Source organism: Anastrepha obliqua, chromosome 4 (assembly GCF_027943255.1).
Source record: "Anastrepha obliqua isolate idAnaObli1 chromosome 4, idAnaObli1_1.0, whole genome shotgun sequence".
In the NCBI taxonomy this organism is placed as follows: domain Eukaryota; kingdom Metazoa; phylum Arthropoda; class Insecta; order Diptera; family Tephritidae; genus Anastrepha; species Anastrepha obliqua.
The window spans coordinates 112,215,893-112,242,035 of NC_072895.1; the positions used below are offsets into that span (position 1 = coordinate 112,215,893).

Consider the following 26,143-nt stretch of genomic DNA (forward strand, 5'->3'; position numbering starts at 1 on the left):
TTGAAGGTTTTTTTATGCTAAATAGTATAACTTTTTTTATAATAATCGTAAAAATATCTTTAAAAATGAATTTTAAAGCAGAAAACTAGTACTTTGCGATGCCGTTGTGGAAAATTAAAAAAAAAACTTGCTGGAGCATTTTCAAGGTCATATTCGTTTTCAGCATAAAAAACCCATAGCCGTTTTAGAAACTGTACCTCGCAGGACTGTGAAATATATCCGATACATTTTGGTACATAAACTTTATTTTTACTTAATTGTGAAATGTGAAAAATTGATGGGTGATATAACTTTTTAATAATTTTTTTCGTAATTAGGACACCAAATTACAAAGTAATTAGTTAAAATTATCGAAAAAGTTTTTTGGTTGTTGGCCTGTGTAATTAAATTGCTTACGAAAAATCCAATGCATTTTGTTGGCTACACTCTGCACTAATCCAGCATCAATTCTTTGCTCTGTTCACTCTTTTTTCAAAAATTAGCTAGACAAGTTTTAATTGAAGATGTCGCTGACTATGATAAACTTACAACTAACTGAGTAGTTACTCAGCTGCGCGCGAGCTAGAATGTACAGAGGAGTCTTAAGTTGACATTCAAGATTAAAGTCATGTTTTCTGCAAACTACTCACTGTTTTATTTTAAATATATAATTCGCGCTTAAATAGTAGTAGAGATTTTGTATGCATGTGACATGATTTTTAGATTAGATTTGTGGAGGGTTGGACAAGTCCAAGCACATCAACATAGCCCTAGTTTTTTTTACTAATAAAGCCAGCTACATCAACATAGCCCTAGTCTTTTTACTAATATCGAAAGGTAGCGCGACGATCTGCCTACGGAACAATCATAATTCTTATGCACGAATTTGGCTAGATGAGATTTTAAAAATTTGAATGAATTTGCAACAAACTCTACATGGACTTGTGATTCCCTGTGGTATTTTTTTTTTTTTTTTTGTTTTTTAACTAATACCATGTTAAGACAGACATGGTTGATACACTATAGACAAAGTGGCTGACTATAGAGTATAGAAAAAATTTCCAGCTGGGTCTATACTAAGGCATTCACAAGCGAATCAATTTGTAAATCCCCGTATTTCATGGATTTAAGCATACAATCCCCATAACGCGGCATTCCGCGATATAATTTACGATATCGCGATTTCAATTTGGTACTAACCCAGTTTGAATAAACTTGCCTGTGCGCGTATGAAAATATTTAAATAAAACTAAATTTGAATGCCATTAAATAAAAAATCCTTGTATTTGCAACATTTAACTAAATTCATTATAGAGCCGGTATGCAGGAATTATTTTTTTAAATATTTTGCAATTTTAATTCTCGTCTAAGCACACTACGTCAAAAATTCGTTTTCCGTAGCAAGTTTAGCCAATGGGAGGCGTTTGAAAGCGCTTATAGCGCTTAATTTACCAGAAATAATGGGCCTATTCTATTCGCCAATTTCCTGCTCGCTATCTTTCTGCTTGGTTATGGCTAACTTAACGAAAAATTTGCATGTGAAAGCAACAACAAAGTTATTTGCCGCCAGCGAGTATGGTTGTGCCTCATTAGACTGGTATAACTCACTGCCTTACAAACACATGTAATTGAAGGCAGCTCTATTCCCGCGTTGCCAACATATGTTCAGCTATACTAGTTGCTACTTCTATTCGCCAAGCGTTAGCAAGTGGCTTTTTGTTGTTGCTTTCGCATGCAAATTTTTCGTCAAGTTAATCGAGCATAGAGATATCAAGTGGGGAAATGGCGAACAGAAGAGGTCAAATGGCAATTTCATTAAACACAGGGCGCTTCTTATGATTAAAAGTAATTATTTTGATGCAAGGTTTTAGCACTTCCGAAGGATTTATTTTCGGAATAAAGCAAGCAGTATACGAATACTAGGAATTCTGGATGCCAAGTTTCGGTATCAGTTGTTTTAGTATCTACACATACAAGTGAAACAAGTTTCTGGTTCAGAACTAGTACGATTTCATCAATTACGAACCACTTCGCTACTAGTCTGTCTTCTGAGTGAGATTATCGCAAAGCAGAAAAACGTACGTAAAATTCGCTATATGTGCCCATAACGACCTTGGTGTTTTGTGCTGAGAATGGCTTCTGCCTATGTAAATAATTGGATCCAGTCAGGCTGGAAAAGGATGCTGCTTTTTCGAATTCAATTAAAGAATTTGTGATAATTGTAACACATTTGAGTTTAATAATATAAAAGGTGGCGAAAAATTCATTTTGTATTTGAAAAACTTTTTGACTAAATAAAAATAATAATTTTGAGTGATGGAAATTTTGTTTTTAATCTTTGCGCGTTCCATTGCTTGTCTGTTTGTATACTGCAGCTGTTCACTGCACAAGTGTTGTTATTCGCAAAAATTATAAATCTTCCGATCGGGTGATTAATTTTACGTCACCTTGTACAAGTTTTTAAATTTTTACATTGGAGTACAAATAGAAAAGAAGAAAGATCAAAAAATTATTTGCCTGCTGAATAATCAAACTCAGGGTCTCTACACCATCGCTGAGCCAGCGACAGCAGCGAAAGCTAGAAAACAGAAAACACAATTTGTCGAATCCAGCAAAAAAACTAACTTTGCCTCGGAATCATCAAAAAAAAGCACGGAAAAACGCACTACTCCTCGAAGCTATCAAAGAAAGACAATGCAGCGAAAAATTATTACCAACTTCGACGCCGGCGCCAAAACATTTTCCAGCAGGGTATTATCAGCCAATTATGACGCTAGCAAAATATAATTCATTAAGGCGGTTCAGTTGCATGCCTATCACAGCCGGTGACAGTTGCCTATAGCCAGTAGATCAGACCAGCTCAGTGTGTTACAAAATAAAAGCGGCTGCAGTGTAAGTTAATTTCAAAATAAGTGAAGCAAAAATCAATCAAAAGCAAAAAAACGAAAAAAAGCATTACTGATAAAATGATAATAATTTTTAATAATAAAAATTTGCTTGTATAAGGGAAATTAAGCAAAACTGAAAGGCGGTGTTAAGAGCAGAATATTTTGTATATGCTGTTGTTGTAGCGGTATTACAGAATATTTTGTATTACAATTTGGTGAGATCAGGTTTAATTACCCAAGATGAAAGTACAAATAATACATATACAGTGGCAAGCAAAACCGAGTGTCTGTTCAAACTTTATACAAAATTTGGAAAAATTCAACAAAATATCAACTACGTTTTGAACTTTTAAGTCTAAGTTTTTAGAAAATTTCGAGTATGCAGTTTATAGTTCATTGAATTTTGTTATTAAACCAAAGTGCAAGCGCAAGTGCAAGTTTTAAGTGGCCAAAGAATCGCGTTGATTTTTAAAAAATATTTTTTTGGTGGCGACTCTTGCGGTTTTTTTTCATGTAAAAAGTGCGATTTATAAAAACTGGAGTTGATACTTTTTAATTTGTTTTTTTGCGCATTTTCTTCCATCAGAAATTAATTTTTATACAGAATAAAGCACAAAATCCCATCAGAAAAACAATTTTTAAAAATCTAAGCAACTTTTTGGCAGCTTAAAACTTCCACTTATTTCATGAGCACTCATTTCGGCCGCCGTAGCCGAATGCATTGGTGCGTAGCTACCATTCGGAAGTGCGTAGGTTCGAATGTCCGTGCATGAAACAGCAAAATGATAGAAAAGGTTTTTTCTAATAGCGATCGCCCGTCGGCAGACAATGGCAAAGTTCTGAGTGTATTTCTGTCATGAAAAAGTAAGTGGAGAAAAACACCTAAGAGAAGTGTACGCGCCACTTTTGAATTTCTTTATTTATTTTTAAATGTAAAAAAGTATTAGAAAAAAATGCTAAAAAATCCAGGTAATTTTTTAGCCACTTAAAACTTTCATTTCTTTTACTACATGTTGTTGTACCCTTCCAAATTGTCTAAAATTCAGATTAAGAAGTGCAAAATTTGTTGAATTTTTCTATATTTTGTATGAAGTTTGATTTACATGATTTTGATTAAATAATAAAAAATATGAAAATTTTTGTGTTTGAAATTTAACTTGGAAAACTTCGTAAATATTAAAAAAATTATTCATGCACTCATTTATGCTCGCCACTGTACATACATACATAAGGGTTGTTTAAACAATAATGCCATTAAAATTCAAGTTGCTGTTTATTAAATGAGTGTTTCAGTTAAAAAGGAAACAAACAAGAAAAGCAAATGAGTAATGAAACAACCGGATATTAATTAGTGCCCATTTATGCCATTTTCTTATAAATAAAGATTAAAAAAATATTTTGAGCTACAGGTATAGCATGCTAAAGTTAAACTGATATGTACATACAGGGTTGGCCATATTAAACTGACCCATGTGATTATTAAAAAAATATGGAAAAAGAAACATTTTCTTGTGTTTCATTGTGAAAAACATTTAATTTAGTTCAAGGAGATTCGTTTACATCGCTTTTTGAATATGATATCGCGCAAGTGGTCGCCCTTAGCTCGTATAGCGTAATGTGCCCGTTTTTCGGCGTTTTCCATAGTTTTGGCCAGCGTCTCGGCCGATATGGCGGCTATTTCCCGTCGGATATTGGCCTTAAGTGCGCCTAGTGTCTTTGGCTTGTTGACGTAAACCTTAGATTTCAAATTACAGTAAAAAGTTATAGGGTTACTCAATGGGTCAGTTTAATATGGCCAACCCTGTACATAGGTACGTACGTACAAGGAATTTTCAGTTCAAGTTTTTTAGCAGTATTTTGTTTTGACAGCTGTCACAGTTCGATAATGTTTGAATTCCCAGGTGTTAAGCAGAAAATGCAAAAATTACCAAAATGAACTCAATTCAGCTCAAGAAAGAATTAAAAAAATAAGAAAAAATATATAAAAAAATATAAAAAAATAAAAAGATAAATTAAAAAAATAAAAAATAAAAAAAAAAACAAAAACATTTTCAAAAATAACTAAAATCCATTACGAAAATGACAAATCTGTTAAATTCGTAATTTCACTAAATTGCATATAGTTTTGGTCATTATAATCGTGCTTTAGAGTCCGGAGTTAGGCCAGTGAACTGAAAACTGTCAATGTTTTGGCACTGGAAAATGTTGAGAAGCCTTTGCATTCCACGCCTCTTCACATTTGAGCCATTCTTAGTATAAAATGCAGCTGGAAGCAGCAGCTAACTGTCTACGGATCGCGAAATACTACAGTACGTTATTTTGCCAATACAGGGTCCGGCACTCGAAGTGTAACCAATTAAAAAGGCCATACATTTAGTTTGGAAAATTAATTTCATTAATTCAAAGTAAAAAATGTGTGAAAATAATACAAAATTAAGAATCAATTGCTTTTGCTCGATATGACTACCTTTTGCCTTGACTATGGACTTGAGACGGTCCAGAAACGAGTCGCAAGCTGCCCGAATGTGACTTGCAGTTATTTTGACCCATTTGCGGGCAATGGCTTTTGTCAGCGTCTCGAAACTGATGAATCTTTTAGTTCGGACCTTGCTCTCCAAAGTGGCCTAAAGAGAATAATCCATCGGGTTCGCGTCTGATGAATTTGAGAGTCATTGTGTTGAGCTCGAGCTTTGTGAGACGGGGCGGAGTGCTGTTGAAACGTCTATGGTCTGCTATCGAAATGTTTGTTTGCCCACGGCTTCAAAGTAACCTCGAGAATACTTTCCCCGATAATATTTTACATTTACCTTGATGCCAGGCTCGATGAAAACGATTGGAGAGCGGCCATCTGCGGTTACAGCGGCCCGAACCATTACCTGTGGTGGGTGCTGCCTCCTGGTGGCCAATCGATGACTCAAATTCTCGTATGAACGGCCGGTCAAACAAACCCTATCGTTTTTGCAGTTTACGAATTGCGCAAATTTAAAATTTTCTTGTCACACAATGTTCGGAAATTGACCGCTTTCGTCCAAGCGAAGCAACTCCTTCGCTCTCTCAAGTCTGACTTGCTGCTACTTGGGTGTGAGATCATGCGCCTTTTGGATCTTGTAGGACTTGACTTTGAGCTCATTTTTCAATATGCGGCGGATGCTACAGTCAGATATTTTCAGTTCTTTCGCCATTTGATTGGCACTTCATCGGGAATTTCGCTCAGATTGCTTCTTCACTTTTTGAACCATTTCATGTGACTTTGCAGTCTTTTGATGACCACCTCCATGACGTTTCGCAATGCTGCCAGTATCATCGTAACGAGTAATGGTGCGACAAATAAAAACTTTATTTACTTTAAGGTGCTCGAGCTCACGAACAATCACTGGTTGTGATTTTTCAGCCAAATATAATGTAAGCACACTATTCAGTTTGAAATTTATTACAGATTTCCTTTTTTCGCGTTTACTCTCAGCAAAATGCTTCCGCGCGCTTGTAAACAATACTCTGGGCTGTCATTTAGCCCACAGACAGCTGATTCCCGTAAATCAGCTGCGCAAGCGGTCTGAAGTTGGTTGCACTTGGAGTGCCGAACCCTGTGGTTGATGGTATGAATATTAGTTAGGGATATGTGATTTCCACAAGACGATGCCACCTGCCACACAGACCCAGCAAAATAATAAATTTACGACAAAGAAAGTTCCTATGAAGAATAATTTCATGTTATTTTACAGCAATTTAGCCTTACAGATCGCCTCTTTTAAAACTTTGGACTATTTGCGTAGGTAAATAAAACAAAAACATTTTAAGCTTTTAACTATAATATTCGTTGCTAAATTGCCGAGGCAGAGGCCAAATTCTGACTCAATGTCATTGAAATTTTCACCAAAAGTATCGACCACGACAGTCGGTTCTACCGGAACGACCCGCATTTATAACCGGCCGAGGATTGTCACTCTAGCAGCATTCCACGTACATGTACGCTGCTACAACAACAACAAAAAACAGCAAAAACTGTTTCAAATCACTTATCAGTCATAAATTTTAGTCCCACTGTGCATAAGTCAATAAGCAGATAATGAATTTACATTTAAAATTTATGTTTGTTAAAAAATCAACTCGCTGTAGAAAGGCCTTGTAAACTTCTTACAACAACAACTCACGTCGAATTAGTCCATTCTGAAGGATGATTTTTTAAGAGCTATAGGAAAGTTTGTCAAAAAAACACACGTAAAATTCAGGAAAAGGCTTGAAATTTTTATTTAAATCGATAGTACATATAATTTATTGTTTGAAGATTATTTCATGCAAACGTTGACCGCGACTGCGCTTCAAATGGTCCATCCGCTTAGTCCAATTTTGACTACTCTTTCCAATGTTTCGGCCGGTATCTCACATATAAATGCTTTAATGTTGTCTTCCAATGCGTTAATTGAAGCTGGCTTGTCTGAATAGACATGAGCTTTATCATAGCCCCACAAAAAATAATCTAAAGGCGTTATATCGCACGATCTGGGTGGCCAATTGACAGGTCCCGAACGTGAAATAAAATGTTCACCGAACTCGCCTCTCAACAAGTCCATTGTTACGCGTGTTGTGTGGCATGTGGCACCGTCTTGCTGAAACCACATGTCATGCAAGTCAAGCTCTTGCATTTTGGGCAAAAAAAAAGTTAGATATCATTTCACGGTAGCGCTCACCATTCACAGTTATATTACGTTACGATTCACAGCATCTTTAAAGAAGTACGGACCAATGAGACCTCCAGCTCATAAACGGCACCAAACTGTGACCTTTTCTGGATACATTGGTAGCTCTTGTAATTCTTCTGGGTGATCTTCACTCCAAAATCGACAATTCTGCTTATTTACGTACCCATTGATCCAAAAATGAGCTTCGACGCTGAACACAATTTTTCGATAAAAAAAGTGGATTTTCGGCCAACTTTCCAAGAGCCCATTCACCAAAAATGCTGCCCTGCGGTAGGTCGTTCGGCTTCAATTCTTGCACCAGCTGTATTTTGAAAGGCTTCACACCTAAATCCTTTCACAAAATTTTCCGCGTTGTTGAGTAGCAGAGGTCCAATTGCTGCGAACGGCGACGAATCGATAATTGATGGTCATCATTAACACTGGCCGATACAGCTGCGATATTTTCTTCAGTTCGCACTCTACGTAAGCGTGTTGATGGTTTGATGTCCAATAATGTAAATTTGGTTCTAAATTTAGTCACAATAGCTCGAATAGCCGCTTCAGTGGGTCGATTAAACTGACCATAAAATGGAAGAAGCACACGATAAACTTTCTTAACAGAACACTCATTAATAACTAAAAAATCACCCTTTATATGACAGGCAGTAAATTGCTGGAAAAAGTACTAATCATTCATATCTGATAAATTACAGTTTATACATTTCCTATGAAACATAAGTATTTATGAGTATAGAAACACAAATAGCTGCAGTCAAATAAGTTGTTTTGTGAAAAGTCTACAGATGACTTCACTTTGCGCAAACTCCAAAAAACAAAATAAAATAAGAAAGAAAATAAAAAAAATACCTTCAAAAAGTATGACCAATTTTGCAGCGATTGAGCTATAAATAACATTAAATTAGCTAGCTATAAAAGTACTTATAAAATGGTTGCTTATCCGACTATCAGCTTTGAAATTGACTAATAAATGAAAATAATTTTTTTTCTGACTAAAGCAGCATTTAATCAGTAACACCTCAGTAATCTAGACTCGCATATACGAAATAAAAACAGTAGTTAAATTTCGCTTCATGAGCATATCAAAATGTCATGACGAAATTATTAATAAATATATGTATATGTATATGCATACGAGTACATACATATGCGCATATGCTACAAAAATTGGCAACACATGGCGTATGAGTAATCCTACGGTGAGTAATCCTACAGAACACTCGTGCACTTGAACTTTCTAAACTATCATGACTGCCGTCGCCCCTGAAAGAGGGGTTAGGGGTGACTACGATTCGATTTTGTTCCGGGCTAAAGTCTGCTGCGGAAATAAAACGTCAAATGATAAAACATTTTTTTCTAATCGCGATCTCCAACGGGCAGGTAATCGCAAACTTCGAGTGTATTTTCTGCCATGAAAAAAGTTCTCAATAAAGCAACTGCCGTACGGAATTGAAATACAATTATAGGACTCTCAATTTGCAGAGCCAATCACATAGGTAGCACAACAAAAATTTAAGGAGCACCTAAAAAAAGGATGCATGCGTCAATTGCTTGTATAATATATAAAAGTTAGTTACATACATTTGTATGTACAAGTATATAAACGACCTTCTTCGAACGATAACAGCATAGGCAGAAAAAAAAATAAATACATACACATATGCACATACATTAAAACACGTGCGAATACATTTACTTGCGTGTTTTACCGCTGTTACTTTGGTGTTCTCTGTTAAATTTGTAACTGACGGTTCATTTGTACTTGTCTGTGCGTATATGTGTGCACATGGATTCAGCTTATCACTGCTGTTATTCTATTCCATTATCATTTCATGATATCTTACAGCTACATACGTATGTACATATATGTAATATAATTTCTTAACCCTCTAGCGTCTGAACCTTCGCTTAGGCGAACGCAATATTAGCTCTGGACTATTTTGTCAAGAAACTGAGTTCAGATACGCGATATCTATTACAGCTTATGCGCTCGGTGCGCTGAAACTGGTTAGTAAGTTGCTGCAACAACAGCAACAACATGACTCTGATTCCGCGCCCTATACCTGGCTAGCTTACTGGAGCGGCAGCCTGTGGTCGGGAAAACCCCGAGTCATTCCGGTACGTGGAACCGGCTGCCGTAGGAATGTGTCCGGCATTCGAAGGTACCCCGCATAAAATTAACCAACTATTCACATGGCCTCTTAAACCCACTCACCTAAACTCCTCTCCCTTTGGACCCAACCCGCCGAAACAGCATTTTTCCTGGGACTTGCGTTAGCTGAGCTAGACGATGGCGATCGGTGACTACACCGCACTGGCAGGGTTTGATGAGCTACTACAACAACAATAACATAACACTGATTCACAAATTTTGATTTTTTTTTTGTGTTTTTGTTTTTGTTCTTCGCATGCCATTATTTCTCATTTGCTTTGGTTTGTTTTAAGATATACGAGATTAAGTGGAACCACATTTTTATTTTGGCGGAATAACGGTAAATTGCAAATATCTCAGAATTTTTCACATACGAAAAAGGGAATGGGATAGTGGCATCCGGTGCCCATTCTTGCTGTAAACCAGTGTAATCTAATGTCTGCCTGTACAATTGGCACACAAAATTTATATTTTATTTTATATCAAATTTTACCAAAATTTACATTTCGAAAATCAAAACAAGTTTCTGTATCTGATGAGAGCATACGGCCGATAGCCTCTGCTGCTAGATGCCTTGATTTTGTAATATGATTATTTATAATTATATTTCAAGTAAATAAATAAATAAATAAATAAAAAAATTAGTTTTTTTTGCATTTTTGACTGCCAACAAAGACACTTCTGCCACTCTATTAACAATAACTTAGCAATTTTTTATCGATATTTATTCAAATTAGTTGCTGTTGTTGTTGTAGCAGCATTAACATTCCTCACATATATACAGTGAATGCTACTTGACCGGATATAAATCCGGATTAAGTAGAACCGACTGCCATGGAAACGAATCAAATTGGTCTTCCCGATGTCTTCCTCAATGTCAAATGGTATAAAATATTTCATTTTGAATATGAGTGCCTTCAAGCATTAGAGGACGTTGGCGGGTTAAACCAATATAAATTCAGTAAATTTAAAACATTTTAAGGCTTCACGCATTTTCTTTTGTTCGTTTCTTTTCTTTTGTTGTCAGTATTAGTTCACTGACTTTTATAAAAGTATCGCTGGATGAACGGTCGGTCGTCTGAACACTTGGTCAGTTAGCCAGCAAACGACATTTTGTCACATTCGCTCCTAAATTACATTTAACTTAGTCTGCTATTTCCTGCTGTCACAATTTACTATTATCTCCAAATTATTTTTGACTTTCCTATGAATTTATGTGTGTTTTGTATTTGAGTTGAGCTGTATTTGAGAAACACCACGCGGCAAAACGATGGCATATCAGCATTTGACTATTTTTTTCTTATTTATATATTTTGTAATATTTTTGTATAATTTTATAGCCCATTGTGTGTATCTAATTTTAAAATTTTATGTAAAAAAAATATCGCACATTTGTTATATGGAGCAAATGTACAAGATCGTCAGGGGAAAAAGTTTTTAAAAGTCAACGGAATTTTTTAGCAACTGAAAACTTCCATTTTATCATACTAAAATTTAATAAGCCATAAAACTGCATATAAAAATTTCTAGGGTATGAAATTAAATCCCTCACAAAGCAGCCGCCGTAGATGAATGACTTGGTGCGTGACTACCATTTGGGAGTGCGAATCTCTGTGAATGAACTAGCATGACTCGGCATCCAGTTGGCTGACGTAGGCATGCAGAACAACGAATGCACTTCAAGAAGCGACCGACGATTGTGGCCGAAAATGCTAAATGCACAGAATTTCTGCTAAGCCAAAAAAAATACTGAGTGATAGCAGACTGTCTGATAGGCAGACATGCCCAGAAGTTGGACGTGCGCACATATGGCTTCTGTTGAAGCTGTTTAATTAAAGAAGAGGAACAGACGAACTCGCACCTTCTGTGCCACTATCCAGCTCTATTCAGACGTAGGTAGACCATCCGCACCTTAGGTAAACAATTTTTTAACGACTTGAAAGATCTGGGTACTGTGAAAATCAGGAATCTTCTAAAGTTTTTGAAAAGTTCACATTGGAGTCGAATCACCACACCCGTGCAATGTACAACAAAAATAAATACAACTAAAATATAATATAATATAAATCACGCGGCATCACAATGGGCTATGAGCCCGAGTGTGTACCGTAGTGGACAGCCGCAACAATCTAACCTTGCCTAACCTAACCTCTAATTATAATAGATACCTCACGAAAATACTGTGGAGTTATTAATTTGTATGTAAAGTTTGAAATTTGGAGTTATATGGATTTTAACAGTGGGCAATAACCTATACTTTTATACAAAAATAAAGAAAATTAAAAAAACAAAAAAACAACAATCGTCATAACAGATCAATTGCCTCGAGCTGCCCACATTTTAATGAAACCTTTTAAACTAAATCCTTAATATAAAGTAAGTGGACAAATTAGATAGGCTAAAACCAAAAATGATATGCTCACCTTATATGAATAGGTCAACTTTAATTTTTTTTTAATTTGATATTTTATTTAAAATTTAAAATTTTTTTAATATTTGATATTTCATTCTATAAAATTGATAGAGGGACTGGAAATATCTACATTGCTTTTTTTTTGTTGGGACAACTAGCGAGTACAGCACTCAGATAACATTAAGTCCAATGTACTGCACTCGGGTTCCCTTTTTAATTTTCTTTAAATCTACCCCCGACCACCGAAGAAATCTGAGTAGATCTTGCGGTGCCAAGAGGCCAAGGTGGTCGCTTCTTAACACATCTGTGCCAAAGACTTTAAGTCTGATCCGAGCGAAGGCCGGGCAGACGCACAGAAAGTGGTGGAGGAAGAAGAAATCTGAGTAGATTTACATATAAAACCAATCGTTACCTGCAGCGCGCTGAGACTCAGAGACATAGGAAGCTGGACAACAAGGTCGTACGGACTACGCAGTCCCCGACCTTAACTTCAAGAAAGACTTTACGGTACGTTGTCCACCGACAGCCGAATGGAACGAAGGAAAAGTGATTGGTATATTCGACATTTAAATCTACACTGACGGTTCTAAGATGAACTGTGGTGTGGGAGCTGGCTTCCATTCGGAGCTACTCAACCTATCTCAGTCAATTAGACTTCCTGACTATGCCAGCGTGTTCCAGGCAGAACTTCTAGCTATCAAAGAAGCATGCAAATCACTAAAACTCAACAAGGAAGTTGGTGCAAGGGTAGCCATCTTTTCAGACATTCAAGCAGCTATCAAGGCCTTAGACTCCAACTCCATTTCATCCAAGCTAGTCTTACAGTGTAGAGAGGAACTGGAGTTACTTAGTCATCGACTTGAAATTACTCTGATATGGGTTTCCGGTCATAGGAATATACGGGGTATTGAGATAGCGGATGAGCTAGCAAGAAAAGGTTCGACACTAGACTTAGCAGAGGTGGTGGCAATCTGCACCTCACTCAACACATTAAAAGCATCCATTGCTTCACACTATCATGCTTTAGCCGAAAGAGGATGGAAGCAATTAACTACATGTATTACAACAAAAAACACATGGCCGTCGTACAAAATCCAAAGGATGAATGATCTGTTAGGATGTGCTCGGCCAAACATTTCACGCATCACTGCAACCCTTACAGGCCATTGAAAGGTAGGTGATCATGCAGCTAGACTCAACCTACCCTTCAACCCCATCTGCAGAAGCTGACATTCACTACTTATGTGAATGTCCAGGGCTAGCTAGGGCACGACTCCGTTCCTTCGGCAAGCCTTTCTTGCAGCAAATTAATGAGATCTCAGACATCGAGATAAGGAATTTGCTGCTGTACTTGGACCTCACTAAATGGATCTGACTTTGAACAAACAAAAAAAAAACAAAAACATCCATCAACCCACGAGGGCAGTGGTAGTAAAACGGCGCTGGTCACTAATTAGGATTATTTCAGGGGAAATAATCAACCACTTCAACAACTATAACAACAGATCCATTGGTTGATAAGCCAACAATATTATACATTTTTTACAAACAATTTTAGGACGACTTTTTTTTAATTTTGCACAATTAATACATCAAAATGAACCCCAAGTACTTCTGTCGATGCTCCCATGATCGAGTATAATCGGGTCAAAAAATGTTCTCAGTGCAGTTGATCCAGCCACGCTACTTTCGTGTAATACTTAAAAACAAAAAAAAAAAAAACAATAATGTGAGGCATTTATAATAAAGGGCCTCTTTCAGATATGATATTCATTTCATTATGTAATTTCCAAAATATGCACATTTTTCCCCTGCAATTGCAGCCTTACCCCGCTTTTTTCATTAAAAGCAAATTATAAAAACAATCTGAAATTATGTATGTGCATAATGTGAAGTATACGGGTCTCAACTTTATTAACCTCGCCGCCAAACGCAATGCCACATACACATACTCATATATAGTACATTTATATGTATGTGTTTATGCATTTGTTTAAGTGCCTCAAATTCTCACAGTTAATTGAGTTTATTTCAAATTGAACGTTTATGGCAGTCAATTTGTGAGACCTTACGATGGAAGCCAATTGAATTGCAAAAAAATTGTTTTTGTTTTAATTTAGTACGAAATCTATAGATTTGAGATAATTTTTATCTAAATGCGGTTACATTAATAAATATGTAAAAGTTAATTTGTGCAAGTTTACGTGCATATGTATGTGTGCTTACCGTCAACTGTTTGTGCTTTAGTATTGACTTTGTTTCCACTCTAATAATACAAAAACTAATAATATCAGATACCAAATACTGCGCTAAATAACTATAGCACTAGGAATTATTGACAATTTGTTAGCTTCTCATTTAATTTTAATGATTTTTCAAGAAAATATATTTCATTCTCCAACAAAACCCATAGAAATCCAAGCTCCAAACAGTGCGAAAATTTAAAAAAAAAATCAAAAAATTGTCATTAAAATTTCACACTTTTTTAACAGAAATTTAGAGTATACTCCATTAAATTTTGCTGCAAGAACGTGCAAATTTCGAACATAAAATATCTCGGAGTGTCGGCCATTGGACGCACTGCAAAAACTAAGTGCATATTCCAAGTGTCTCATAGCTCGCGTTGATTTTTTATATAATTTTTTCCCCAAGTGGTGCTATGCATTTTCCCCATAAAACGAATATACAATATTGTTTTTGCATGCGATGTGGACAATTTTCTTCCTTACAAAACACATGTTTGGAAGTCCTTCATATGGAAGAAAATGCGCAACAATTTCTAAAATTAGCGTGAGTTTTCAGCCACTTGAAATGTGTACTTTTTTATACTAAAATGGAATGGGCTATAAAACTGTATACCCAGAATTTTTACAAAGATTCTAACTAACAAGTTTGAAGTTTTAGTGTAAATTTGCCGAATTTTTATAAATTTTGTATAAAGTTTGAAACTTTGCGTTATATGTTTTGTTTAGTTTTTGAACTTTGTTTAAAAAAAATGTAAAAAATTAAGAAAATTAAACTTTTTTAAATAAAAAAAAAAAACATTAAAAAAAATTATTTTTTTCGGTCACACCTAAGGCGAATCTATTAAAGGATGCATCGGTAAACCAGCTGATTTGACTTTTTTCTTTCTCCGTGTCCATCCAGATATCAGCATAAAATAAAATGACAAAAAGCCGTTCCATTTGCAATATCATCGTATGTTTCTGGTTCCAATTTCATGTGGGCTGTGCAACATAGTCCGTCGTTTTCTTTTTCTTTTCTACTCTCTTTCGTCATGATATTCCATTGTATAAAACTTTGTTGTTAATCTAGTGCCACCACCTTAAATGAATACCCCTTGGTCACACCTGAAAGCAAACGTTTTCGTAGAGGTACGAGGAGTGTCGGAATAGTGGCTTCATTGCTCATGTGGGTCGGCATATTCCAGGGCAAGCAATAGCGATAACGATAAAGAGAGAGAGAGAGAGAGAGATAAAAAAAGAGACAGAGGGTTATAGTGTAAGAGAGATAGAGAGCAGAGATCAAAAGCCAACAAAGCTAAAGTAACTTACCTCCATTGAAGAAACCTGCTTGTACCAACAAACAAAATATTTTCTTCACAAAAATCTGTGTACGAGTAATTCGAAGTTATTGGGTTTAATCCCTTTTGCAAATATGTTGGTAGGCGATTATCATTCGCTATTACGATAGAGAAAATAATGAAGAGGCACCAATCGTGGTACCGCTATTCTGCTCTCAGCGAAGCCGCTGTGTGTGTATCATCTATGGTGTGTGTGACGTTGCACTTGTGCGATTTATTCGTGTGTTCTTTGTGTTTTTCGTCTTCTTTTTGCGTTCTTGTTTGCGCTATTTCGCCTTCTTTTTGCATTCTTAGTCACATTTTCACATCTCTCTCATGCAACCTATTCTTGTTTCTATGGTTCTTGAGTCGGTACATAATCTATAATATTTACAAAGCAAAACATACAAAAACGTCTGTCTGGCAGAAGCTATATAAAACCATAGAACCCTTCATTTGCTCAAACAAAGTTTAGACATCCTGATCTTCAGCTATTTCAAAAATTTTATCTGCAAGTCAACAACAGTCAGATAAAAAATTGTTCATTCGTTGATTGCTTTCGAGGTATCGATTTTTGGGGCCTGTTGAAATTGATCAGATATACTGAATGGTACAGCAAGAGGACTAAATGAGCCTGCGGTATTAATGGAGTCTCCTTATTGTAGTTACTGTTGTTGTTGTAGCAGTACAAACATTCCCAATGCATGTATGGAGGACGCTGCTGGAAAGACAGCTCTTGGCCGGATATAAATCCGGGTCGTTGCGGTGAAGTAGCACCGACTGTCGTGGGGATTCTATTTTCGGCGGCAGCCACTGCAATCTAATCCAACCTAAGTTGGAAATGTACCGTAGAACCGAATACCTTTCGTCCCTTATGTGGCGTAAACCCAGTTAATATTTTCACACCAAACTATTTCGCTAAATATCCCTAATGAGGTGTATTTATGAGAAAAGTATGGTTTCGCCTAACTTCGATTTTTCTCTGTTTTTTATTCATTTTATTTATAAGAGAAATTTGCATTTGAATCACTTTTTGTAGGCATACACATTTATTCTAACCCATACTATCCTATCAAATACTCCAATAAAGATAAACGGCAAATAAACGCAAACATAAAAAAATGAGATGAATAATGAATTGCGCATTTTGCTCCAAAGTGACATAACTCAAAATTTTCCGAAATCGAGTTTTCCATAATTTTAGTATTCCCACATACTAATTAGCAAAAGATGAGCTCACTTTTTGTTGAAAATTTCTGCCAAAATATTTTCCCCGTCATGTACCACCTCAGTTATACTGCCTTAAAATTTTTCCTTTTAATTTTCTGATGAAAAAAACACTTTGAGTTAAAATTTTGCGGATTTTAGTTATGTCCCTTTTGAAGAATACGTGCGAAGTATTATATTTTTACCAAGTAATAAGTGCGTTCATAAAAAGCTTAACTCAAGCCATCTAAAGATTAGCAATTAATGGAGCAAATGCGTTGCAATTTACATAAAAATATTTACTGCTTCGTAGTGCCCTGAGGTTAAGTAACAGCTGTTGGTTTTCAGTGGATCAAATGATAATCAGAATCAGGTAAATACATACACGTGAAAGCGTTTAAATAGAGCAAAGGCATAAAAATAATAAAATGAATCTGGGTATAGGATGTCTCATTGAGGGGCACTCTTTTGAAATTAAAAACAAAGAACTTCTCATCTTTTTTTTTGAAAAAGAAATATAGAAATGCAGGTTATGTATGAAACACAACATTCGATGACACTTGTTTGATTTTTTGATGGATCTTTTGCTGGCTCTTTGTCATAGTGCCGGTACTTATTTGTTCTTCCGATGAAATTTTCGATAAAAGTTTGGCACAACGCTGGCATAATTTCATCAATGCTGCATCTTCCAAGGCGGAAATTCTTTTGCGCTAAATAAAAGTTTCAAGCTTTACGTAAAACTTAGAATATTCTAAAAATTTTATATACAATTCCACGGTTTTAAATAGAATTAAAACAAAATAATTGTATAGCTCATTAATACAGTGAAGGTTTGAAATTGTTGAAACCACTATTTATTTTTTATAATTTTTTAGCTAAGAGTCTTATGCACTTTCTTCCATATAAAAAATTGTTTGTGAATACAAGTTTTTCAAATGATTACACTTAAAAACAGTCAAAATGTAAAAAAGACACCAAGAGATAGCGACGCTTTTTGTGCACTTCTAACGGGTGATTTTGTAGCTATTATCTTTTTAAGCAGTTGGTTTAAACAGCTGACGCACGTTTCGTGTTTTGTTTCACTGTAAAACATCTTCAGTTTGGTTTAAAATTTAACCATGAATCGTCTTACAAACGAACAACGCTTGCAAATCATTGAATTTTATTATAAAAATGCGTGTTCTGTTAAGAAAGTTTATCGCGCGCTTCTTCCATTTTATGGTCAGTTTAATCGACCCACTGAAGCGGCTATTCGAGCTATTGTGACTAAATTTAGAACCAAATTTATATTATTGGACATCAAACCACCAACACGCTTACGTAGAGTGCGAACTGAAGAAAATATCGCAGCTGTATCGGCCAGTGTTATCGATGACCATCAATTATCGATTCGTCGACGTTCGCAGCAATTGGGCCTCTGTTACTCAGCAACGTGGAAAATTTTGTGAAAGGATTTAGGTGTGAAGCCTTTCAAAATACAGCTGGTGGAAGAATTGAAGCCGAGCGACCTACCGCAACGCAGAATTTTTGGTGAATGGGCTCTTGGAAAGTTGGCCGAAGATCCACATTTCTATCGAAAAATTTTGTTCAGCGACGAAGCTCATAAATATAAGCAGAATTGTCGATTTTGGAGTGAAAATCAGCTACCAATGTATGCAGAAAAGATCACAGTTTGGTGCGGTTTATGGGCTGTAGGTATCATTGGACCGTACTTCTTCAAAGATGCTGCGAATCGTAACGTAACTGTGAATGGTGAGCGCTGCCGTGAAATGATGTCCAACTTTTTTTTGCCCAAAATACAAGAACTTGACTTGCATGACATGTGGTTTCAGCAAGACGGTGCCACATGCCACACAGAACGAGTAACAATGGACTTGTTGAGAGGCGAGTTCGGTGAACATTTTATTTCACGTTCGGGACCTGTCAATTGGCCACCCAGATCGTGCGATACAACGCTTTTAGATTATTTTTTGTGGGGCTATGTTAAAGCTCATGTCTATTCAGACAAGCCTGTTTCAATTAACGCATTGGAAGACAACATTAAAGCATTTATATGTGAGATAACGGCCGAAACATTGGAAAGAGTATGCCAAAATTGGACTAAGCGGATGGACCATTTGAAGCGCAGTCGCGGTCAACATTTGCATGAAATAATCTTCAAACATTAAATTATAGGGACTGTAATATCGATTTAAATAAAAATTTAAAGCATTTTCCTGAACTTTACGTGTGTTTTTTTGACAAACTTTCCTATAGCTCTTAAAAATCGCCCTTTAAAATCTTAAGTGCTAAATTATTTTGTGCTAAGATATAAGCGTAAAAATTAGTACTAAATGTTTTCATTTTCCAGAAGCAACTTTTTCAGGACGTCATTTGTGCTTAATTTCGCTTTCATTCGGAACTTCACGATCTATTTTCCTTTCAAAAAACTATTTACTTTCGCTAACAGCAGCAACGCTCCGTGTGCCACCTAGTCAATTAATAAAGTCCCCTCGCTATCTCAGAAAATTTGATTCATGATCTTTGATGTTGATTTTCCAATTTAAATTTCTTTGTGACTTTTCTCCCGCTTCTTTTCTTACTGCACCGACTCGTGCTTAGACTCAGCATTATATTATTAAATATTATTATATGAACGAATCCAGGCTTCATCCATGGAAATTTCATTCAAATCGGTCGAACACAAATCCAAAAAATCTTTACAAATCTCAAATAGTCACTGCTTGTCGACCTGTCTGAGCATTGGCAATACTCAATACGTACTATTTATTCATATTTTTATGTAAAATATCTTCAATTAGTATATTAATTTTTCGCTAATTTTTAGTTCATCTGCTATGATGCAATTTAATTATACGATCGGCGAATTTATCGAATTTTCATACATTTTCTTCAGTCACTCTCTTCACTGGGCGATCTGAGTGGGGTAGTTTCCACAAGTCTCTCGACCTTATTGAAATAGCCCAATCGTTTTTTTTTACCACTTAAAGGTTTGAGAAGATGTGGAGCCCTGAAGAAATGGTGGCACTGCTTCAAAAATTTGTTATTTTGTGTTATTTGAACTAACATTTATTTGTTTTTTTTTTTGTGCTGAAGTAGGGTTGAAAATGTCTTTGCACCATAGAGTAACCGCCATTACTACGTGTGTGGTGGCTCCACAAGACACATTTCTCCTCTTCGTCATCGTATTCAGTATCTCCATAATTGCAATTTGGTAGGTTCACCTTTCCCATTAGCCACAAATACTTGCGAAAGGACCCGTGTTTGGATATACATATTTTCCCCCCAAAAACACTGTTAAAGACATTAAATCGCTTGATATTAATTCACATCGCCTCAACCCGAATTCCTTTTCCTACCATCTCCGTAAAACTCTTTGCTTTTCGGTAATGGATTTTCACAATTTCTATGCTTGTGCGCCCGTAAAAATTCTCTACTACTAAACTTCAGTATTCACGCATGACAGCTGACAAAAAAATTCCGCTAAATTAAATAATAAATAAATAAAAATAATAAATAGACAGTCTTAATGGTACACCCCATACTCGAGAGTATAAGCAAATTTTCTACTATTCCAACTCAATGATAATCAGCAAAAAAATCGAAATTGCCAATCTAATCAGTCGGAACGTAGTCTGACTCATACGAGCATGAGAGCTTGAGACAGCGCATAAATCAGTTCGTCTGTTAGTTAGTTAGTTAGTTAGCACTTGGGTAACAGGTGTTCATTAGCTCAACAAAAGTACTTAAATTGAGTTGTACGCAAACAAATTGAAACTATTATATAAGGTCTGGTGTTTAGTTAAGTCATTTGGCAAAGGTCAATATTAAGAAAAAATTAAAAAAAAAACATATATTTGTAAAATTTTAAGTAATAATCAAATTTTATTCTATTTCTCTCTTTCAGCCTCACAAGCACAAGTGGCATCAAGTCAATTCTGAAATAAAACCAAAATCATGGCCAATATACGACCACTTACGCCAGAGTTGGCCAAACGTGCCAAAGAGGAGTTGGGTGAAGTGCCCGAACGCATCGATGCAGATATACAACAACTACGCGATTGGATATTGAAGCAGCCACATCTCACCGCTCGTACGGATGATCAATTTTTAGTAGCATTTCTGCGCGGCTGCAAATATAGTGTGGAGAAGGCGAAACATAAGTTCGATAACTACTATGCCATGAGAGGTGCGGTGCCCGAATTGTATAAGGATCGTTTCGTTAATGATGCAGCGATTGATATTCTACGATCGGGGTGAGTAAAAAGTGGCAAAAAAAGAAACAAAATTGTAAGTTCGATTATCAAAAAAAAACCTCAAATAATGAATAACAGACGTCCCAGAATCAGTAGCAATCTATTGCGATGTGTCGAACCGAAATGTCGAACCGAAAAGAGAGCGAAATGTTAGTGCGAATTTACTAGGAAGCGCTTTGGTGCAAAAAAAAAAATATATTAAGATTTTTTTTGTCTAAGTTAATGCAAAGAATAAAAAAGGGAACATCTCGTACATTAGAATGGAATAGATTTGATTTGAGATATGCACTTCGACTTCATGGTCTTTTGTTTCCTCTACCAAACCCAGTTCCCTTATTAAATTTAAGATAGAACTGGGTTGGGCTGAGTGTATATGCGTTTCTTCTGGCTGCTGTCGCATTAGATCAAATGACCTTCTCAGCCGAAAAAACCTCGTTAAAATGTTGATTTTTTTTTAATATGTTTTGCGCTAAACGGCACTCTAGCAACCGGTTTTGGTTAAAAACTAATTGCGGATGCATATCCTTCGTACCCGAAAGCCACAGAAAAACCATTGATGTTGAAAATATTTGCATTTCAATTAATTGTAATTTTTTTTAATACTTTTTTATGTGACTGGCACTAACATTTATACGATTTATCCTTGCTGTGCTAGGATCGATACATTTTTTTCCCTTGTTCACTCCACTCGAGAGCATAGAGCCTCGACAAGACTTAGCCTTGCATTGGTTTCGTTAATCTATTTTGCTTTCTGACAGGGTAGGTGATTAGCCTGCCGCTACCAGCCTTAAGTAGTGGGAATGCCCATCTGTCGTTGCTTAGGCACAACGCCTTCTAACTGCTTGGAGTGCCATCTGTGTTTCACATTTTGATGGCAGAAGGATCGCAAAGATGTTTGAGGACTTCGCTAAATTTCGTGTGTCTGCGCTATTACCGCGGCCGCCCGCTTCTTCTTGGTGTCGCCACTGATGCAATGTGTAACCGTGTCTTTTTCTTTGTTTTTTGCTTGTTTTAACAGCCACAATGCAAGTAATGCGCTGACTTTTGCGCGGGAGTAAGGATTGGAATGATGAGGTTTTTTGGGTTGAGTAAAGACATTTTTTTTTTAGTCTAGTCTAGTCTAGTCTTATAAAAAGAACACCTAAACATAGAAAACTGGAAAAAACGAGAAATAACCGAGACATACATACAACCCATACTTTCAGAAAAATTTGGTTTCATACATTCCCTAGCCGACTGCTGAATAGTGTAATTAGCTAACACTAGCATTACGGATGACTGTGCGATCATTAGGGTGGCCGCTGTTTCTGAAATTTGTTATTTTTATTGTTCGGAACAGCCTTTTGAAAATATGGGGTTACACACAAAATTTGCATCAAAATCTCACACGTTTAAATCAAAATTTATTAAAATAATGCGAATGCTCGACATTTTTTATATGGAAGAAAAGACTTTATAGCATTAGCAAAAATAAAAACAAAATCAAAAATCTATCAATTTTTAAGCCACTTGAAATTTGCACTTTGTTGTACCAAAATTCAATGGACTATAAAACTACATACACGGAATTTTCCTAGAAAATTCTGATTAAAAAGTGTGATATTTCGGCGAAATTTTTATTTTATTTTTTTATTTGCACAAAAGGTTAAACCAGTATTGAAATGATATCATAAAAAATTCCAACAATTAATATAGTAATAATAAAATAAAATATAAAATAATAACAAATGTGACCTGGTCTATGAAAAGGTACCTTACGTGTCAAAAAATCATTTTTCACTTTTTTGTTAATTCGAATAGTGTGTGGAAGGCTCTTTAAAATGGTGAAAACCAGAAAGTCATAATTTGTTTAGAAGTTTGTTAAAAGTAACAAAGTAAAAAAGCACAAATACGAAAATACAAAAGCTAACTTATTTTTTAAAACAATTTCTGCGATTTGCATTAACTTTTTCTTATTTATTTATATATAAAAAATGTTTTGCACTGCTTCTGTGATTTTATTGATACTGTGATCTATGCTGAAGAAAATAAGCCAAGCCGGATTGAAAAATATTAATATTTAAAAAAGTTCCAAGGGTTTTTAGAAGTTTAAACTTTAACTGCTGTTTTCTCGAAAACTTCTTTTCGCACGTAAGGTACCTTTTCGTAGACCAGGTCACCAATAAATTTTCAATAAGTCCCTGTGGTATATTTATTTCATGCAGTTATTTTTTACTGATTCGCTGTACGCATTTGAATAAGTAAGTAGATAAATTCAAAAGTTATGGGAATTCTATTATGAAACTTGCAGGGATTAGTGAGCATAGTCAAGAGAGTGAGCATATTCTAGTCAAGAAAAAAATTAGACAAAATTCTTGGGAGTTTGTTTTTCAAAAATTACCATATTTTTTTTCAAAATAATTTTTTTAAGTTGAAGATCTTGTCAGAACTTCTAAAACATTTCCGAACTATATTTATTTTGTAGTTTTTTTCTTCTATTTTTAATAACCTTATGTTACGTATCCAGAGCTTGTCCCCAATACAAATTATGGCCACCTTAGTGACAACAAAACATGCTGGCCAATGTGATATGATTTTAAACAACTTTTCCAGATTTGTTTATTGATAAATCAAAATAGCAAATCGTGCAAAGCATGCATTGCTCCGTTCTTGGTAGTTCTAATATTTTATTTTTAATAATTGTTTTTTTAAGGGAATGTTTAAATACAACAAAACAAATTAAATTTCAGGCAAATTTATTTTATCTCCTTCAAAATATGACCCGTCTGAAGCAACACACATGTGCCAACGTTTAACCCTTTAGTCCTCCATGCACCCCTGGTATCCCGGCGAAGGGATGGCCTTCAGCTCCTTCTTCGCATTCTCTTTGATCTCCTCTATCGACTGAAATCTCCTTCCGCGAAGTGGTAACTTCTACTAGGGAAACAAAAAGAAGTCGCACGGGGCCATATCAGGTGAATACGGTGCTTACGCGATGGTATTTACATGGTCAAATAATCAGGCACAATTTGGGTTCGGTGCGATGGCGCGTTCTCATCATGCAAAATCCAAGAATTGCTTGTCCACATTTCCGGCCGTTTGCGATGTACAGGCAGATACTAATGATCCGATGGCGCTAAAAAGTGACAGATGTGTATCTTACAGTACAACCAACATAAGAAAAAAATCTGGACCGGTTTCCACGTGCGCGGTTCGTTTGAATTAAAAATTCCCGGTAGTTTTGATCATAGGGTATACAGTTAGAAGGCCGAGAATTTGTTCTAAGAAAACGTTTAAATTTGTTGATCTAAACGTTTGTACACATATTATGTTATCTTTTGACTGTATTTTAAGACTTAGTATTAGTAAAAATATTTATTTGGAAAGGAGCTACAGCTAATCTCCGGGAGCTCCTCTCAAAAAAGACGGTGATCACTATATCTCTGAACTGGATCCTCTGAAATTAAAAAACCAAACAGATTTCGTTAAAGTAATGTTAAATCTAGTAATTAACCGAAGGAATAAGAAAAAAAATTTTTTTGACAAAGTGACGGTTTCTCAAAAAATTGGGGATCTAATCAAAATTTTTACTTAAATAAACTCTTAAATCCGGGTAAAATGCAGCTCGTTGCTACAAAATGTGGCGCATACACGAAATCAATTGAAACATTCTTCTTCACATAATAAATAACTGTAAACCCTGTAAATGCAATTTTTTTCATCCGCCTCTCAATTACCTCTCTTTACAGTGTCTACTTACCTCTGCCAAAACCAATAGCACCCGATGGTCCACGGATTCATGTCTCTCGCTATGGTGTTTTCGACAGCAGCAAATATTCTATGAGTGATATCATCAGGGTACGCACAATGCTTGGCGATATACAATTCCGCGAAGATGACAATGCCATGGTCATGGGTTTCATGGAGGTGATAGACTTTAAAGGTGTCAGCCCTGGACACATTTTCCATTTTAATGCGGTGTTGGTGAAAAAGATTTCAGTACTTGGCGACAAAGCGTGGCCATATCGTCCCAAAGGCTTTCATTTTATTAACGCTCATTCAAGCTGTGAAAAATTTTTGAACATTACCAAGAGTTTGATGAGCGATAAGATTAAGAAGCGTGTAAGTAGTAAATTACAACAAATGCTATGATTCACATAAAAATTCGTGTATGCTTATTTGTAATTTATCTACTTCAACAGTTCCACGTACACTCTAACTTGGAGTCGCTCTACGAACATATACCGAAAGAGTCGCTACCAGCTGAATATGGCGGCACCAATGGCACACTGGAAAGTGTCATTAACGGCTGGGAAAAGAAACTGCTTAGTTATAAGGAATATTTTGAGGAGGAGGCAAAATATGGAACGAATGAGAAATTACGTCGTGGCCGTCCAGTTAATTCCGAATCGCTATTCGGCATTGATGGCTCATTTAGAAAATTGGATATTGATTAGTTTGATTACTTGTTAATTTTAGTTATTTAAATGGAATTTTAAATGTTCATGCTTTATGTACAATTTAGTTAATTTAATGAAGTTCTGAAGTTTACAGTATTTGTAAATGCGTGTTGGCAAAATGGAACTGAAAAAAAGGAAAATTAAAAAAAGAGACTCCAAGTGGTTGTCTCCAGAATTTATTTGTCACTATAAATATTTGGATGCATAGAAATTTCGAATGATGAAGATGTATTTGGATGTGCTTACACATGAAGTACGAGTAGAAGACATATCACCACAAAGCAGCATCGATTTTAAGATTTTTATTAAATTACATTCCAGTAATTGAAATACTGTCAGCGTCAAAAGAAAGTGTATACCACAAACTGATAAGTTCTGACTATTTATTTATATATTTCGTAATTTTAATTATTTTTTTATAACAATCTAGTTCAAGAAAGCAAAGTTTGGAACTTTGTAAAAATTTTGTAAAATTCGGCAAATTTTCATAAAAATTTCAAACTTTCAAATTACAGAATTTTTAGACAAATTTCGGGTTTTTAGTTTTATAG

At 35.6% G+C, this 26,143-nt stretch overlaps 1 protein-coding gene across 1 annotated transcript; it reads left to right on the top strand.

Annotated features, from left to right (window-relative positions):
• The first annotated feature begins 2,778 nt into the window (after positions 1-2,778).
• On the top strand, positions 2,779-25,771 carry LOC129243811 (alpha-tocopherol transfer protein-like). Its single transcript, XM_054881137.1, has 4 exons — positions 2,779-2,871; positions 20,805-21,153; positions 24,882-25,254; positions 25,335-25,771. Exons 2-4 carry the CDS (start codon positions 20,855-20,857, stop codon positions 25,587-25,589), a joined length of 927 nt encoding a protein of 308 aa, XP_054737112.1. The 5' UTR covers positions 2,779-2,871; positions 20,805-20,854; the 3' UTR covers positions 25,590-25,771.
• The last annotated feature ends 372 nt before the right edge of the window (positions 25,772-26,143 follow it).

Coding starts and splice junctions, on each gene's coding strand:
- LOC129243811 (XM_054881137.1), top strand. CDS start 20,855: ATGGCCAATATACGACCACTTACGCCAGAGTTGGCCAAACGTGCCAAA. Junction 21,154..24,881: donor ATTGATATTCTACGATCGGG/GTGAGTAAAAAG, acceptor CTCTCTTTACAG/TGTCTACTTACCTCTGCCAA. Junction 25,255..25,334: donor GCGATAAGATTAAGAAGCGT/GTAAGTAGTAAA, acceptor CTACTTCAACAG/TTCCACGTACACTCTAACTT.